Source organism: Dipodomys ordii, unplaced genomic scaffold (genome assembly GCF_000151885.1).
Source record: "Dipodomys ordii isolate 6190 unplaced genomic scaffold, Dord_2.0 Scaffold212, whole genome shotgun sequence".
NCBI lineage: Eukaryota > Metazoa > Chordata > Mammalia > Rodentia > Heteromyidae > Dipodomys > Dipodomys ordii.
The window spans coordinates 1,581,407-1,598,544 of record NW_012267428.1 but is presented as its reverse complement, the minus strand read 5'-3'; the positions used below and the strand labels follow the sequence as shown (position 1 = coordinate 1,598,544).

At 39.3% G+C, this 17,138-nt stretch overlaps 1 protein-coding gene across 1 annotated transcript in view; it reads right to left on the bottom strand.

Annotated features, from left to right (window-relative positions):
- Positions 1 to 239: 239 nt before the first annotated feature.
- The window catches only part of Ptcd3 (pentatricopeptide repeat domain 3), a 37,426-nt gene continuing 20,527 nt past the window's right edge, over positions 240 to 17,138 (bottom strand). Inside the window, exons 9-24 of the mRNA XM_013035451.1 lie at positions 16,261 to 16,331; positions 14,334 to 14,421; positions 13,788 to 13,848; positions 13,178 to 13,263; positions 12,539 to 12,683; positions 11,595 to 11,645; positions 9,188 to 9,277; positions 8,215 to 8,243; positions 7,285 to 7,391; positions 5,561 to 5,639; positions 5,372 to 5,462; positions 4,383 to 4,468; positions 3,812 to 3,960; positions 2,200 to 2,241; positions 1,272 to 1,430; positions 240 to 766 (exon numbers count right to left, since the gene is read on the bottom strand). Coding sequence (XP_012890905.1) covers positions 670 to 766; positions 1,272 to 1,430; positions 2,200 to 2,241; positions 3,812 to 3,960; positions 4,383 to 4,468; positions 5,372 to 5,462; positions 5,561 to 5,639; positions 7,285 to 7,391; positions 8,215 to 8,243; positions 9,188 to 9,277; positions 11,595 to 11,645; positions 12,539 to 12,683; positions 13,178 to 13,263; positions 13,788 to 13,848; positions 14,334 to 14,421; positions 16,261 to 16,331 — 1,431 coding nt within the window. The 3' untranslated portion in view covers positions 240 to 669. The remainder of the gene's footprint in view (positions 767 to 1,271; positions 1,431 to 2,199; positions 2,242 to 3,811; positions 3,961 to 4,382; positions 4,469 to 5,371; positions 5,463 to 5,560; positions 5,640 to 7,284; positions 7,392 to 8,214; positions 8,244 to 9,187; positions 9,278 to 11,594; positions 11,646 to 12,538; positions 12,684 to 13,177; positions 13,264 to 13,787; positions 13,849 to 14,333; positions 14,422 to 16,260; positions 16,332 to 17,138) is intronic.

Below are 17,138 nucleotides of genomic sequence, written 5' to 3'. Positions count from 1 at the left end.
CTTGAGCTGAAGAGCTGAGGGATAGCGCCCAAGCCCAGAATTTAAGCAGAAAAAAAAAAAGCAGAAAAATGATGCCAACAATGAGATAAATTTTCATTTAATATTGTTGGTACTAAACTTCAAACAAGGACCAATGTAAGCTAAAGCAAGACCTCTATCACTGAGCCATACTTCTGTCCCTAAATCACACTTAGGCATTCTAGTGGGAAGATTAACACAAATAATGGAAAACACAAATGTACATTATTACTATATTTACTCAGTCTTCATTCTGCTGCTTTGGAGCCTAAATTACTATAATCTGGTTTAATCAATTATGAAGTATCTAAATGCAATCAAAACTGGGTTATTATTGATCCAGCAGCAATTATGATATAACTTCACGAAAACCTGTCTCATTGTCATGAAGGACCAGCACATAAGCTAAGAAAAGCTATACACGCTGATGATGGCAATGTTGCAGGGTGTGATGACCAAGAGCCATGGGCCCTCAAGGGTGTGCTATATGTGTAAGATAGCAGCGTTGCTGCTTAAATGATAAACTTTGAGCACTGTAGATTTTCAGTAAATTTTATGACCTTAATCTACAGTCAGAATTTTATCTACTGCACAGTAATAAACGGGCCAAATCTACATGTTATTTCCAGTCACAGCAAGGCCACCTCATTTTTATTTGCTTTCACTGATGTCGCTGTCACTGTCGCTGTCACTGCTGCTGTCCCCATCACTGTCACTGTTCAATGCAGTTAGGTTGGACAGGGCTTTCCTGTAAGGAAAAGACATTGCAGGTTACACTGCAGCTATCAGAGTTGGGGAGCTTAATGCCTGACATTCACCCAAATCAGAAAAACAGATCTTGTAGAAGCATTCATTTGTAAGAACAAAGAAAAAGGTTCTAATAGCCCCAATCTACAAGGAAGGCTTCCCTGACCTGTATAACAAACGATAGTCATTTCTACATCTTGGAAGAACAAAATACTGGAGAAAGCGATAAACATCTAAACAGGTGAAACATGGTTTGTTCCTTGTCAGTAAAGATTTAAGTTCCACTTACTTTTTTTTTTTTTTTGCTGGTCATGGGGCCTGAACCTCTGGGCTTGGGCATTGACCCTCAGCTCTTCAGCTCAAGGCTAGCACTCTACCACTTGAGCCACAGCCCCACTTCCAGCTTTTTCTGTTATATGGTGCTGAGGAATCAAACCCAGGGCCTCATGCATGCAAGGCAAGCATTCTACCACTGAGCCACCTTCCCAGCCCCGAGTTCCACTTACTTTTGTTCTGGGTTGATTGCAAAGTCCATCATTACTCTCTGGGTGAGGGCCTTACTAACAGGCAAGCTGAAGGCACTTGCCAGCTTCACCACTTCAATGGCCTGATCAGGACTATCAGATACTTTTGCAGTGTCCATAAACTCATTCAGCAACTCATTTCTGTAAACAAGGCAAAATGTGTAAAGGACTAAACAGAATGTCCTACCCTTTAATCAAAGACTCAGGTAAACCAGTCATTGTGGTACACGCTAGCAATTTTAGCTACTCAGGAGGTGGAGAAGGATCAAAGAAGATCAAGGTTCAATGCTAGCCTGGTCAAAATTACAGAAGAGGATCTGCACTTGCCTAGCGAGTGCAAAGCCTTGAGTTCGATCCCATGTACCTCATTATAGATTTATAAGCAAAAGCCAATGTAAGTTCATTTAAGAAAATCCTGGCAGCTTCCAAAGTTACATAAAGTCTAAATTTAAAGTGCCAATAGAGCATTTAATATAGTTTCTTTCCTTCCTCCCTCTCTTTGTTGGTTGTGGGGCCTGAACTCTGGGCCTGGGCGCTGTCCCTCAGCTCTTCAGTTCAAGGCTAGTGCTGTACCACCTGAGGCACAGCACCACTTCTGGCTTTTTCTGCTTATGTGGTGCTGAGGAATTGAACCCAAAGCCTTATGCATGCTAGGCAAGCACTCTACCCCTGAGCCCCTTTCCAACTCTCAATATAGTTTCATTGAGGACTACCTAACTCAATATAACCCCAATCACTGAGCACAAAAAAGCTGTTTGCCTCAGAATGCCTTGGATCGTGGGACATTGCTAACTAAAGGGTGGCTAGATGTTGTGGCTGAGGTAAATGATCAAATCCAATCCACAGTAAGTCAAAGACCATATGGCTAATTCCAGCCTAAACCAAGCAAAACATGGTACTTTCATCTTACCTAGGGATTTTATTATGCTTTCTGAAAAGTCCCAGCATTTTCCTGTGCAAGAGGAGATAGGAAAAGGTGATTACTAATAGAAAAATAGAAGGTATTTAAATGAAGCTATTCTCCCCAAGATTTTCAGACAGTCCTTTTCTTCCTAACTATATGCTTAAGTTCCTGAAGACACACAACAGTTGGCTCCTCTCATCCCCAGCCCTATCTGCACATCAGTTTTAGCTCAGGTGCTTAAACACACTGTCCTCACTCACCACTTCCACACATATCCACACATTACAAGCTAACAGTAAACCTGAGAAGTGGCTGGTGTTATGACCTATTCACTCCAGAGAGGTCACACAGCCTACATTCTAGCTTAGCCTGCCTCTTCTAACATCGTAGGCCAGTCAACTGGGTTGTGAAGAACAGGCTCAGACTAAGGCAACGTTCTCATGTAAGTGCACACCACCAACCTGCCACATGCAGGACAATGGTGAAACACATACACTCAGCTCCCATGACTCAGCTGAGGTCCGTACCCCTGCGCCAATCATCATAGCCTGGTTCACAGCAAGTAACTGCTAACTCGCCCAACCTAACCAGCATAGTGCTGGCAACACAGGTGCTAGCAGGTCATGTGCAAGAGTTAGGCATCTTTTCCTGGAGACAGTGAAAAGCCACATGAAACTGGTAGGCACAGATCCTCAAACTTACCCTTCAAATACACATTTACGTTTAACACAAATTATAGCAGAGAACTAAGTGTGGCTTTCCTATAACTATCAATTTGTTGTCATTTTTGCTTATTCATTTTTCCAAATGAATATGCACAAGCTTCCAAATCAGGGACACTGACAATCTGAATGATATGCTTTTGATAAAGGCACAGCCAAAATATGGCAACACAAGAATGGATTCTTACCAGAGCCATGTTTCATAAATGTTTCCAGAAGTCTAAGTTCAGGGCTCATATTTTACGCTAGGTAGGTGTAGGTCAAACACTTGAAAATGGTATTTCGATAACATAAATGACCAAAGTCTTTTTCAAAGTTTCTTTGATCACTTTGTTCATTTGTAGAAGCAGACAAGTGAGGTTACATGTGGCAGCAGAACACTACACAATGACATGTGTAACCAGCACAATTATCCTTAAATTGGCCTTGGATCCCAAGTGTACTAACACTAACACTGGTTAGTACAATTCTAATAATGATTACCAAGTGACTTATTTGCCCAGAGACACTGAAAACAAAAGTCAGAAATTGAGGGCTTTGGAGGTATGGCTCAAGGAGTAGATAGTAAATATGCCTTCCCAGGATATTTAAGGCACTGAGTTCAAACCCCAGTATCACTTAAAAAAAAAAAATGGAAAGTCACAAATTCAGAGAGAATTCTCAGCTTTCAGCTCATCTGAACTGTACTCCCTGCTTAAATGTATTATACATATAAATTTGCTTTATAGCTGTTTTTTTCCAAGTTCCCATGAAACCTTAGTATACATTCTAGGTTGGCTCATGATAAACTATGTCATCATCCAGCCAAACTAGAGGACCTCTATCCAGGAACTGGGGTAAATGTTTTAGAACCAAACACAAATGTTTCTGGTTTACACTTGCCATTTTGTACTCACCAGGCTTCCTGGGTTCGCCCAGCTCTTAAGAAGAGGATAGCTATACAGTTGAGAGAGTTGGCTGGCCAAGTGAGAGCACTCTGTCTGGCTGCTTGGCTTTCATATGTAGATTTGATATCAGCAGCACAGTCAGCAAATACCACCTGAAGCTGAGAGGACCTAAGAGTCAGAACTGCCCAGTGGTCTCACCAGAATTGAAGCTCAGGAAACTACCAAAAGACCATTAAAATTCCTGAGCAATATATTTTACCATCTCAACATATTACATGGATTTACAAGTAATTCAATAAAAAGAAGCTTGGCTTGAAATAAATAATTATATTACTTATATCTTTCAACTACAAGTTTTCTTTTAGCTGGAATTTTTAAAACTAGGTTGCTCTTATTTGTCAGGATTGGCAACTATTTTCCTATGTGTTTTGGACGACAGGAATGAAAAAGCTGTTTTCTAAGAATAACATACGCTTCCATGTATCATAAAGAGAACAATCCTTAAATAGGCGTAATACCAAATGATACATTGGTTAATACATATCTAATAACGGTAATATAACTTGAAGACAGCTCCTACCTGTGGTGGATGCTTATCCCTTGCCATCAGCATCAGGATTTCCTCTCTTAGTTCATTGCGAAAAGTGTGTCCATATTCTTTACTATCTTAAGGACAAAGAGAAGCAACACTGATCACCAAAATGTAAAATGGGAAAAATAAAAACAAGTAAGAGGAGGCACAGAAATGGAGGGATAAAGGGTGGACAAATGCAGCAGTGGTACTCACTGGACACTATGTTGAAAATGAACTGTACAACTTGTGAGTGGGATGGGAGGGAAAAACTGGGAGAGCATAAGGAAAGGGGTGACACTGTCCAAAAAGAAATGTACTCTTGCTTAGTATGCTGATGAATCATACTTGTAATCCTAGCTGCTCAGAAGGCTGAGATCTGAGGATCGCAGTTTAAAGCCATCCTCAAGAAAGTCAATGAGACTTTTATCTCCAATTAATCACAGAAAAAGCCAGAAGTAGTGCTGTGGCTCAAGTGGTAGAGTGCTAGCCTTGACTGAAAGAAGCTCAGGGATGGTGCCCAAGCCCAGAGTTCAAGCCCCAGAACTGGCAAAAAAAAAAAAAAAAAAGCAAGAAAAAAAACTGTACTCCTTACGTGACTTATACAACTATAACCTCACTGTACACCTTTTTTTTTTTTTCTCACTCCTGGGGCTTGAACTCAGGACCTGGGCAGTGCCCTTGAGCTTATTTTGCTCAAGACCAGCACTCTACCACTTGAGTCACAGTGCCACTTCCAGATTTTTCTGTGCATGTGGTTCTGAGGAATTGAATCCATGGCTTTATGTATGCAAGGCAAGCATTCTACCACTAAGACACATTCCCAGCCCCCAGAGCTCATTTTCAACAACTGTTTACTCATCTAAAGTGCAACTTGAGTAATGGCTTCGAAGTACACCTCAACTAATGGGTTCCTTTCAGTTAAAAATGGAAATTTAGGCCTTTACCAATGTTATTAATCACAATGGAAATTTACTAAACATAAAACTGATACTGACCTCTCCAAATCTGAGGGATCATTTCTAACTGATTGGCCACATCCAATGCTTGAAGAAGATCTATCATTGTTTGAGAGTGCGGAAAGAACACCTGATGAGTGAAATTCAAATATTAATCCAAATATTCACCAGGAGCAATAATTACAAATTTAGTTATCAAGATAAATGACAAATAATGAATCAGCTTACTGAAGGTACCAGGTTCTTATACCACTTCAAAGTGACATCAATTTGTTCCATGAGACAAATCAAACTGAGAAACTTGGAACTGTGATGGAGAGAAAAAGTATATTTAGTTTACTAGCTCTGTATCTAACAAGAATATTGGTATGATTAGTGAAATTTATCACATGGTTATAGAATGATGTCTACAAATTATTGAAATATTGGCCAATGACTTAATATGCACTATCTTTGATGCTCAATTTATGACAGCCTTCTCAGAATACCTATAGAATTCTGGCAACCAGATACTAAAAATTACAGATTTTATCCACATTAAAAGAATGCAGTGCATCCAGTTGCCAGAAGCTCATTCACTTCTGTAATTCTAGTTACTTGGGAAGCTGGGAATAGGAGGTTCACAGTTCAAGGTCAGTTGGGCAGCAAGTTAGAGAGACTCCCCCCCTTCTTTTTGGTTGGTCATGGGGCCGAACTCTGGGCCTGGGCGCTGTCCCTGAGCTCTTCAGCTCAAGACTAGCTCTCTACCACGTGAGTCACAGCACCACTTCCGGCTTTTTCTGCTTATGTGGTGCTGAGGAATCAAACCCAGGGCCTCATGTAAGCCAGGGAAGCACTCTACCACTGAGCCACCTTTCTAGCCCCGAGAGACACCTTCTTAACCCATACCTGGGAGCAGTAGCAAATACATGTTATCCTAATCTATTTAGATTAGGTTCCAGACCAACTCTGGCAGATGAATGCCTGGGATTCTACCTTGACAGAAGGAAGTTGGAACTTGTCATATAAAGCTAAGATAGGTGGGTCATGGTCCAGCTGAGTACCTGGACAAAAGAAAGATCCTATCTTAAAAATAATCAGAAAAAAAAAAAAGCTTAAAGGCATGGCTCAGCTGGAGTGTCAATCTACTAAGCATGAGGGCTTGACTTCAAACCTCGGTGCTGCCTTCCCTCAAAACAAACATGTAAAGCAAAGAGTTGGACACATGGAAAACCATTCTCACAATTAATTAACAGGTGGCTCTTTCATGTTTTTTTGTTTGTTTTGTTTTGGTACTAGTCCTGGGGCTTGAACTCGGCCTAGGCAAGGTCCCTGAGCTTCTTTTGCTCAAAGTTAGCACTCTATCACTTGAGCCACAGCACTACTTTCAGCTTTTTTTGTGTATGTGGTAGTGAAGAATCGAACCCAGGGTTTCATGCATGTTAGGCAAGCACTCTACCACTAAGCCACATTCCCTCATTTTATGTTTCAGCAAACCCATTGACAGAGCCTCTACAGACTCCAGAATCTTGATCTTTAAAACCAAAACCAAGAGATTGAGAAAAAAGCCTTTTTTTTTTTTGCCAGTCGTGGGCTTTTTTTGTGTATGTGGTGCTGAGGAGTCGAACCCAGCGCCTCATGCATGCAAGGCAAGCACTCTATCACTGAGCCACCTTCCCAGCCTGAGAAAAAATTCTTAATGGACCAACACATCCTGTTACAATTTAAAAATAAGTCTGAAGAATTTAAAATGTTACAAAGGAAAATCTCAAAGTACTAGTTGTACAACTAGACTCCCAAATCTGGCAATTTTACCACTGCTTTGTTTTCTAAGTGTTCATTTAGTATGTACTATTAAGTACAACTATGGTACATAACACCAGAAGTGAGCTATGAAGAGTCACTAAAATCCTCCCATCTGTGGAATCTACTAACCGAAACAAGAAATAAGGACACATTTCCAATATACTTACTAATAGAAATTACGACGAAAATCAATTCCAATGAATTTCTGGTTATCTCCCGTATTTAAAAGGTCATGTACCTGGTAAGCAAGTTCTAGATCTCGGAGAGAAGAGCACTGAAAATTTGCAAGTAGAATTACACTGACATTCTTACAAGCAAAGTAGTAACTTACTAATAAAGAAAAATGTTAGTTTCCTGTGTAAATACTTATACTTATTCAATTTAATGGTTGATAGCAAATAAAAGGAATTCAAGAGAGGAGTTGAAGACTCAACTTTTATAAATTTACAAAGCTATTTTGACTTAGTAATTAAATCTTTAGAAACAAATACTAGAGAAGACATGGAATGCTCAGACCAGCATCACTGTATTAGCAGAAACCATCCACAATATAGTTATGGCTCTTCCTTCTTATGAGATGCTGACTGCTGTCAACAAATACACCACTGCTGAGGTGTGTCTGAGCATGTTAGTGAAGAAAATACACAAAATTGTGAGTTCTCCTTAGGAACCAGGATGTACTGTACTCATGCAGAGATCCTGTGAAATTTTTCTAATGATCAGCATGATAGAAAAGTTTATCAATTTGAAAAGTTAATGGGATAAATACAAAATATTCGGAAAGCTTATCTGTCTAGAGGAATGAAAAAGGCAACATAACTCCCATTTCCTGTGTGTGAAGCCGATGTTTCTCTTTCTATTCTTCCCTACTAAATCCTTGCTAAAACTTGCAAGAAAAAAGGTAAAAAGGCAATGTATATCATAAGCAAAGGGTAGAGTTATGTGATCTAAAACTATATATTATCAACAAATATAGAAACAAAAACATGAACAGAAGAGGAGATGAAAGAATCACAGCCCCCAATTACAGATAAAATTAAAGAAAGTAAACTTTAAAATACAGATAATGAAGTTAAACAACAAAAATTAGTACTTACAACATTCATGGCAGACTGAAAAAACTTATCTGAAAATCAAAGTTCATAAGAGCTTTAGTTGGTATGGATGAAATGTATTTTCACATCAGAAATATAAATAAAAATTTTGCCAACAAATAGGTGGCACAGTAGGTCAAGCTACTGTATAGGATCTCAAATAGGGTATTATTTGGCGATTCGAGGCCAGTCCAGGAATAAACTTCATGATTCCTTGACGACTGCTAGGCACTGTGGCATATACACATCATTCTGGTGACACAAGTTAGAACAAATAGGATTGCAGTCCAAGACTAACTAGACGAGCCCCTACCTCAAAAAATAACCAGCACAAAAAAGGCCTATAAGTGTTAGTGGTAGAGTGCCTGCCTAGCAAGCACAAGGCCTGAATTCAAACACTAGTACCACTAAAAACAAAACAAAACAGAGACAGTTCATATGCAAGACAAAGCTAAAGAAATAAAAAGAAATATCAATAAGGGGGGAGGGAAACTGGGAGAAAGATGAGGAAGGAGGTAACAATGTTCGACAAGAAATGTCCTCATGGGTTGAGAAGGTAGCTCAGTGGTAGAGTGCTTGCCCCTCATGCATAAGGCCCTGGGTTTGATTCCTCAGCGCCACATAAACAGAAAAAGCCAGAAGTGGTGCTGTGGCTCAAGTGGTAGAGCACTAGCCTTGAACAGAAGAGCTGAGGACAGCACCTAGGCCCAGAGTTCAAGCCCCACAACTGACAAAAAAAAGAAAAAGAAAAAAGAAATGTACTCATTACTTCTTAGGTAACTGTAACCCCCCCTGTATATCATATTATAACAAAATAAAATAAAATTAAGCATATAGTATAGGGTTTTTACCATTCTCTAATAATCACCCCAAATATTACTAAGCTAAAAATCTTGCCCTCAACACAGGCTAGACTGGTGCTTGGGTAAATAATAAATGCCTATAAGGGGAAAATATAAGCAGTTTCTGTACATACCATCATCTAGATCCTTTGGATAAAATTTCTTCCCCGTTAGTTCTTTCATTATACTGTAAATAATGAGGGATGGTTCTCTGGAAGAGTTTCCTGCCAAGCAAAACAAATGGGTTTAAGTCCACATTCTTCTAAATTAAAACAAAACTCACAGTGCCTAGGACAGTGGCACTCCCATCTTCTTGCTCCATATTGAACTTAATGCCTGGCATAGAGCTCAGAAGGGGAAAACACGAAACTTTTTACCTCTCAGCTTCCAAGTGTATAAAATCTGGAAGAATCAGAAGTCTCTATGTGTTCCAGTTACTTTTCTCTTTTTTTCTTGAATCTTTTCAGAAAAGTGGCATGAAAATAAGCAGTACCTACATTGTGTTTGTTGTGTGTGTAGTTTGGTAGAGACTGGGTTCCTCCTTATTTTTACTAAGTCTATCATTGGAAGAAATATCTAGAACCATCACTGCTAAACTCAATGGTCATTTCTTTAGGGGACAATTAGGTAAAAACCCAAGGATTCTTTAGTGCCTTCCAAGCATGGTTACAAGACACTACATGAAGTTACATCATCATATCCTGGTGGTGTTATGTAGCAGGTTAAGTATCCAGTCCTTCTTGACAGAACTGGTAAATAAATGCTAGAGCTGGAATTTCAACTCTGGGGAGCCTGGCTCCAAAATCCATTACAAAGAGAACACAGCATCCATAGAGACTAACTCCTAGGAGCAGATGACAAAGGAGGCCTCAAAACCCTCCCAGAAGGTTTCAGAATAGGGCTTACATTCCTCTATACTAATACTGTCCAATAAGCTATAGGATAGTTCCATCCAAAAAAGATTTCTATCTATGTATCTACAATCACTGCAAGTAGTAAGCATTTTTTTTTTTTTTTTGTCAGTCATGGGGCTTGGATTCTGGGCCTGGGTGCTGGCCCTAAGACTTTACCTCAAGGCGAGCGCTCAAAATTTTGGCCTTTAAATAGATTAGGATAACATGTACTTGCCACTGCTCCCAGGTATGGGTTAAGAAGGGGGTCTTTCAAACTTTGCTGCCCAACTGACCTTGAACTGTGAACCTCCTATTCCCAGCTTCCCAAGTAACTAGAATTACAGAAGTTAATGAGCTTCTGGCAACTGGTTGCACTGCATTCTTTTAATGTGGATAAAATCTGTAATTTTCAGTATCTGGTTGCCAGAATTCTATAGGTATTCTGAGAAGGCTGTCATAAATTGAGCATCAAAGATAGTGCATATTAAGTCATTGGCCAATATTTCAATAATTTGTAGACATCATTCTATAACCATGTGATAAATTTCACTAATCATACCAATATTCTTGTTAAATACGGAGAAAGTAAACTAAATATACTTTTTCTCTCCATCACAGTTCCAAGTTTCTCAGTTTGATTTGTCTCATGTTCTACCACTTAAGCTATAGTGCCACTTCCAGTTTTCTGGTGGTTAATTGAAGATAAGGGTCTCATGGACTTTCCTGCCTAGGCTGGCTTTGAAATGTGATCCTTAGATCTCAGCCTCCTGAGTAGCTAGGATTACAGGCATGAGCCACCAGTGCCCGGCTGTGGTAGGCATTTGCTACACATGTCCTCTGAACTCTAATGCCACTTTTTTTTTTTTTTGGTCAGCTGTGGGGCTTGAACTCTGGGCCTGGGCATTACCCCTCAGCTCTTTGGTTCAAGGCAAGTGCTGTACTTCTTGAGCCATAGTGCTACTTCTAGTTGAGCCATAGTGCTACTTCCAGTTTTCTGGTGGTTAATTGGAGATAAGAGTCTCAGGGACTTTTCTGCCTGGGCTGGCTCTTAACTACAATTCTCAAATCTCAGCTTCCTGAGTAGCTAGGATTACGGGCATGAGCCACTGGTGCCCAGCTTAATGCCACATTTTTTTAATTTTTTAATTTTCACTAACCACACAAGGCTATTGTACTGAACAGCTCAGTTCTAGAGAACAAAAGGAACCCCAGAGTAAAATATCATTTGTTTATTCTTTATATGCCAAGAATGCTGGTACACTCTATAAGCCCCTTCCCCACCAGCTCCAGTTTTATATCACAGTTACTACCTTCAAGAATAATGTTTTACTCAGGCTGAAGATGTTAACTTAAAAATTGTTTGATTATTGATGTATATAAGAATGTTCTTTCCCTCCCTCCCTCCATTCCTACCTTCTCACCTACCTACCTACCTACCTACAGGATCTTGCTATATAGCCCAGACTAAACTGTAACTTTTTGATTCTCCTGCTCTGGCCTTCTGAATGCTGGGATTACAGGTCTGTGTCATTACACTCAGTTTAATTTTCTATTAATTTGTATGTGGAGAAGGCAAATTTCAATAATTATTTGCACAAACCCAAAGGAGACTATTTTCTACATAAATTTAATGAAATATTATACGTACCATGTTGATAAAACACCTGAATAATATAGTGGTATGTTGCAAGCGAAGGTTCTCAAATTACCACGTGAAAGGAAAAAATAAAGAATATAGTAAAACACAGCTGTGCAAACAAAATACATTTTACCAAAGCACTAGTATTAAAGCAAATACTAGAATTAAGCAAACCCTGGTATTTAAGGAAATGCTATTATTGATATTCCACTGAGAATAGTAATGCATAATGAAAAGAATCCATTACCAAGCAACCTGTCATAAAGTAAATACTAAAATATACACAATATACTACAACATATTTGGGCTGGGAAGGTGGCTCAGTGGTAGAGTGCTTGCCTTGCATGCATGAAGCCCTGGATTCGATTCCTAGCACCACATAAGCAAAAAGAAAAAAGCCGGAAGTGGCGCTGTGGCTCAAGTGGTAGAGCGCTAGCCTTGAGCTGAAGAGCTGAGGGACAGTGCCCAGGCCCAGAGTTCAGGCCCCATGACTGGACCCCCTTCCCAAAAAAAGGGGGGCTGGGAAGGTGGCTCAGTGGTAGAGTGCTTACCTTGCATGCATGAAGCCCTGGGTTCGATTCCTAGCACCACATAAGCAAAAAGAAAAAAGCCGGAAGTGGCGCTGTGGCCCAAGTGGTAGAGTGCTAGCCTTGGGCTGAAGAGCTGAGGGACAACGCCCAGGCCCAGAGTTCAAGCCCCACAACCGGACCCTCCCCCCCAAAAAAATCATTCAACTTAAGATCTATTAAAGTAAAAGCTAAAATACTAAAACAACACTAAATTGTTATAAAGAACATGAAGATGATACAGGCATCCCCACAATAGTTTTCCTTTGGTATCCGTGGGGAATTGATTCCAGAACCCCCATAAGTCCCCAAATCTTTATAGACCATACTATGTCCATGGTCATGAAACCTCTGCCCAGAAGCAGGTTGGTCAGCATGTATACTTACCTATTCCGATGGCTTTCATTTCACGTAAGGTTTGTAAAGCTAGAAATTTTCCATGTACATGAAATCTCTGAAGACATTTCAGAATGGTATTAAAAGTCTGAAGAGTTGGTTTTACTTTCTGTGCAATCATATGTTTCAGCAGTTCCTAGTTGAATCCAAAGCAAGACATTTTTTATTTTTGGATGATTTGCTAATTATATAAAAGTTGAAAATTGACTTTTTGGCAATATCTGAAGCAGGTTAATAATTATATCCCCAATTTAAGAATTTGTTGCTAATTAGGAAGAAGATCAACAATCTTACCTTTTATGCTTTTCTATTTAGGAGGGAGTATATAAGGGACTGAACTTAAGAACTTGAGCTTCCTCCTATAGTCACTCTACTGCTTTAACCATCCTCATTTCCGCAGACTGAGATCCTACCTCTTAGATATAAGACCCACCTGTCTGATCCTTTCTGGTTCTTGTGTGTCAGAGAGCAACCTAACTTACAGGATTGTTGGAAAGGCAGTAAACAGGTAACTGATTAGAGTACTGACTGCCAAATATGCTCAAATGAATGCTGTATTCATCCTAAATCTTTTTAGTAGAATTAATGCCTTAACTCTAGTGAAGAAGACAAATTGAGGATTATACTTACCAATATGTTATTCCATTTTTCCTCAAACTTCTCATTACTCATCAATACTTTTGCTTCAATCAATGCATTGAAGGTATATACATCAGCTGTAAAGGAAAGCTGCTTTAACAATAGAAGATTGTGCCTTTAAACAGCCAAGGAGAAGATAAAATGGTCAAACCTATGTATTCCTTGGCTAATCACATGTCCATAAAACTGGCTCTCTACCAATGTTATAGAAGTCAAAATTTGGGCCAAAGACAAAAGCCAAGATCCAATAACTTTGCACAAGTTCTTGGGAGGAAAAAAAAAAAAGAGGGTCTGAGTACCAATGGCTCATGCCTATTATCCTGGATACTCAGAAGCTGAATTCTGAGGATCTAAGTTTGAAGCCAGCACAGGAAGGAAAGTCTTTCAGACTTTTATCTTCAATAAACTCCTCAGGAAAAGCCGGAAGTAGTGCTGCGGTTCAAGTAGTAGAACACTAGCCTTGAACACAAAGATGGTCAGGGACAGCACCCAGGCCCTGAGTTCAAACCCCAGGACTAGCAAAAACAAAAACAAAAAACAAAAAAAAAAACATTAAAATAAATAAATATAAAGAAGGGTATAGGGGAGTTCCCAAACTCACCATGAAGTCTGTTGTTCAATAACTCAGTGTACAAGTTTAATGCCTGTGCATAAGCTCGGTGCTAGAGGAAAAAGGGACAACATCACCAAATTTATTCATCACAGAAGTACCTGTATATTTACTGTTCCAGGGTTGGGAATATGGTAGTGAATAACACAGACTAGGCTCCCATTCTCATGAAGCTTATCTTTTATTCCAGTGGTTTTCTACCCAGGGGGCAGGGGCAATGCCTGGAGCCATTTTCAGTTGTGACAAGTAAAGGTGGTGGAAGAGTGTACAAGACCAAGACAGTAGGGTCAAATTTGAGTCCAGCCTGGATTACTTGACAGAGGCTTCAAAAAGTTCTCTTGTTACAGCTATTGGAAGAAATTGTTTTTGTAGACTTAATTCCATAGCCCAATTATCTCATAATACTGTACACAGAATTCAAATCCTAAAAATTCTAAGTTTAAAACACCATTTCTAGGCCTAAGCATTTCAGTAAGGGAAACTTAAGATGAGGTTAAGAAATCAAGTTAGTGGACTTAAAAATGAAGATAAATTTACCTTAACCATTCCTCGGATCATTGTACAGTAAGAATGTGCATTCTTCTCTGGCATTAGATCAAAGATTCTTTCAGCATTGTTTTTTGGTCTAGACAAAAGAGATTACATGTTAATCAGGAAAACTGGTAGTAACTTCAATTATTTACTTACAGCTTAATACATTCCAGGCAATGTGATAAACAGTTGATGGGTTTTACCTTTCGTTGTTGTTATTATCATCTTGAAAGTGGAGAAAATGAAGCTCAAAACTTTAAGTTGCCCAGAACTTTACAGTTAGTGAGTGTAAGCAGAATAAAAATGGAAATATTGCTAGGCAATGATGGCTCACCCCTATGATCCTAGCTACTCAGGAGGCTGAGATCTGAGGATCAAGATGCAAAGCCAGAGTGGGAAGAAAAAAAAGTCTCTGAGATTTTTATCTCCTATTAACTAATAAAAAGGGGAAAAAAGGCAGGAGGTGAAGCTGTAGAGTACTAGCAAAAGGCTAAGTCCTGAGTTCAAGCCCCAGGAATGGCACTAAACTACCAAACAAACAAAAGAATTGTTGTGAGCAAAGTAAAAGATGCCCAGATTAAAAGAAAAAAAACCAAATTATATTACTAGGCACACTAGTGAGGTTTTCCTACCCCTCTTGAATCTTGGAATAGAAATCCCAAAGGCAACCACTGACAACAGTTCCCATCTGAATCCTTCTGGCGTATGCCAGGCTATGTACACTTATTTCTTCTTCCTTTACCAAGAAAGAAAAAGAAAAAAAGCCATCTCTATCCTATGATCCTGTACCCTGATTTTCTCCTTTGTTAGTTAATGGAAGCATTCCTTCCACATTCACAGAAAATACTTCTCAATTTAAACTCTCACATGTAAATGTTATTCACATTGTTTAATCTGCTGAATAGTTGTTTGCTGAATAGTAATCTTAATTTGGCATTGTATTCTAGTTTCTATGTATGTTTAGTAGCAAGAAAAACAAAATCAACTAGGCACTAGTGGCTCACATGTATAATCCTAGCTACTCAGGAGGCTTAAGTCTGAGGATAGTGGTTTGAAGCCAGCTCAGGCAAGAAAGTCCCTGAGACTCTTATCACCAATAATCTACCAAAATGCTTCAGAAGTAGAGCTATGGCTCACGTGGTAGAGCACTGGCCTTGAGCAAAAGAGGCTCAGGGACAATGTCCTGGCCCTGAGGATCAAGCTCCAGAACAGACACAAAAATAAAATTAAAAAAACTGAGGCCGGGTGCTGGTGGCTCATGCCTGTAATCCTAGCTACTAGGAGGCTGAGATCTAAGGATCACAGTTCAAAGCCAGCACAGGCAGGAAGGTCCATGAGACTCTTATCCCCAATTAGCCACCAGAACACTGGAAATGGTGCTGTGGCTCAAGAAGTAGAGCACTTGCCTTGAGCTGAAGAGTGCAGAGATAGCGCCCAAGCCCAGAGTTCAAGCCCCATGACCAACCAAAAAATAAATAAATAAAATTCAGATTTAGGTAAATATTAACACTACTGATGAAAATACCAAAGGAACCATACCACATCAAGTGTACATCAAGTTAAATGGAAGAAAATAAAACTAAAATAAACAAAACAAAGCCCAACCCTTGAACAGATTCTTAATCTACTAGCTGGAGGTCAAGAGCTTAAAGAAAAAAGCCTAAATTAGATATAGTGGCACAGATCTATAATCCCAGCTCTTGGAGGCTGAGGAAAGAGTTGGAGGATAGCCTGAGTTCCACATTAAGATAATTTTACAAGGGAAAAAAAGACACCAAAGAAGAAAGATCTCAATTACATGAGTAAAAATTGCATAATAAAAATAATTTGTATTTCAGCATATCATAGGACTACATCTTTTCCTGAGGGAAATGGAGCAATAACTTCTTCATATATCATAAAAAAATTATATAAGGTGTTAACTGTAACATACTTCCACATAACTCCAGTGGGATGACCAGCCTTTGTCTTAGCTTTTTCATTATTTTCCTCGGTGGCCTCTTCCTGGAATGTATCATACCAAGACAAATTAAAAGCAAGACAATTCAATGCCCATTATACTACTAATATTCTGAAAGGAAATGGGAATTCAGAAAAATATAAACATAGCAGAAAGCAAAAAGAAACACAGTAAAATGTTTACACCCACAGTTTCTTGAATTCAACTCAGCCAATTCCGAGGAAAATCAGACATGTCTGGTCTGCCACAAGAATGTAACAGTCAAAAAAAAGTACACCTGTTTCTCCACAGGCTACAGGTAGCTTCATTCATATTTAGTATTATTCACTTCATGTCAAAATTATTTTAAGAGTGAATGAGATAAAATAATAGAGGGGTAAGAATGATAAGAATACACCTTGCACACATAATAAGTGTTAATTTTAAAAAATAGCATCCAGCTGGGCGACAGTGGCTCATGCCTGTAATCCTAGCTACTTAGGACGCTGAGATCTGAGGATTGCTGTTCAAAGCCAGCCCGGGCAGGAAAGTCCAAGAGACTCTTTTTTTTTTTTGGGGTCTGGCCGTGGGACCTGAACTCTGGGCATGGGCACTGTCCCTCAGCTCTTCAGCTCAAGGCTAGCACTCTACCACTTGAGCCACAGGGCCACTTCCGGCTTTTTTCTTTCTGCTTATGTGGTGCTAAGGAATTGAACCCACCACTGAGTTTGGAGTCTTAATAAAATACAAATGTATATTGAGATATCATGGAAATACAACTCAAGTCTGAATATGAAATTCAACTATGGTCATATACATTTTAGATACGTAATAATACTATGGTAATTTTATAAGTAGCTGTATTTAACATG